General features: G+C 45.3%; 1 protein-coding gene across 1 annotated transcript in view; it reads right to left on the bottom strand.

Moving 5' to 3' along the window:
• The window catches only part of LOC309557328 (microfibril-associated glycoprotein 4-like), a 31,387-nt gene extending 30,546 nt beyond the window's left edge, over positions 1-841 (bottom strand). The window contains exon 1 of the mRNA XM_082259995.1: positions 727-841. Coding sequence (XP_082116121.1) covers positions 727-753 — 27 coding nt within the window. The 5' untranslated portion in view covers positions 754-841. The remainder of the gene's footprint in view (positions 1-726) is intronic.
• Between the last annotated feature and the right edge of the window lie 450 nt (positions 842-1,291).

Here is a 1,291-nt window from a genome sequence, read left to right as displayed (position 1 = left end):
AAGCCGCAGTGTAATCTGCTGTGTCCTTCTTCCTGATTCCAGGGAGTGTTCTGGGAGTTCTTCCTGATTCCATCCTCCAGGGAGTGATGACAAACAGCTCCCAGGATGCAATGCAAAGGAGGAAGTGATGTCGGTGGCCGTGGCCATGGGGGGGGGGGGGAGAAGGAGGAAGTACAATCAAAAATACCCTGAAAACAAGGTAAGGGACCCCCAAAAAAAAAAGAAAAATGCCCAATTGTTGATCAGCATAGCGAGCACTCCAGGAATCACTAAAGTTGCAAAATAGGCCGGAACTCCGCTTTAATGCCTCGTTTCCACTGAGCAGTATGGTTCGGTTCGGTACAGTTCAGTACGGTTCGGAACAGTACACCTTGGTAAGGCTTGCATTTCCACCGCCAACAGTACCTCAGCTCAACAGTACCTCAACAGTGTAGCTCCACCCTGTTGGTATGGTACTAATGTTCTTGGTACCCCAAAGAAAGGGTCCCAAAAAAGTGGCACGGTACGGTTCGGAATTAGGGTACCATTCACAACTTTTGACAATGGAAACGACAAATTGCGTACCGAACCGTACTGCTCAGTGGAAACGAGGCATAAGAGATTTCAGCTACAGGCTGGACACATGGTGCTAAAGAAAACTATAACCTATAACTGAAAATGTTATGGGGGTTAGTAAAATTGCACAATATATCTCCACACCACTTTGTGTCTACTTCCATCACTTACTGTCCATGGTCCATTTCGAGTGGTCATGTCGCAGTACACCGGGACTGGAGATGAATAATGTCCATTGGGGAATATCCAATATACGCCATTCGAGGTAAACTTACTGTCATATACATCCTTGCAATCAAGAGGGTAGCAGGTAGTAGTGGTGGTGTCTTGATGACAACTATTAACTGGAAGGACAAAGTATAGAGTAAGGGTTCCCTCTCTATAAGGTGTACAACCTAAAGTTATTATGTCATATTTAAGAATGAGATTAAGGTTCACCACCAGAAATAAGTAACAACCTACTGTATAATGCAGAGCGAGCCTAACCTTTTCCCTGGTCATCAAAAGCCAGTCATTTAAAGAAATGTGTAACCCAGACCCCTTTCTATAAAAGAAGTAAATACTAGGGTTGAGCGAACACCTAGATGTCCGTGTTCGACGGGTTCGGCCGAACTTTAAAAAAAAGTCCGGGTCCGTGTCCCGGACTTTTACCGAACTTTTCCCGGACACCGAACCCCATTGAAGTCAATGGGGACCCGAACTTTAAGGCACTAAAATGGCTCTAAAACACCAAAGG

Source organism: Pelophylax lessonae, assembly GCF_965119305.1.
Source record: "Pelophylax lessonae genome assembly, chromosome: 6".
Classification (NCBI taxonomy): domain Eukaryota; kingdom Metazoa; phylum Chordata; class Amphibia; order Anura; family Ranidae; genus Pelophylax; species Pelophylax lessonae.
Note: the sequence above shows the minus strand (reverse complement) of the source record. Positions and strands in the feature narration are given on the sequence as shown.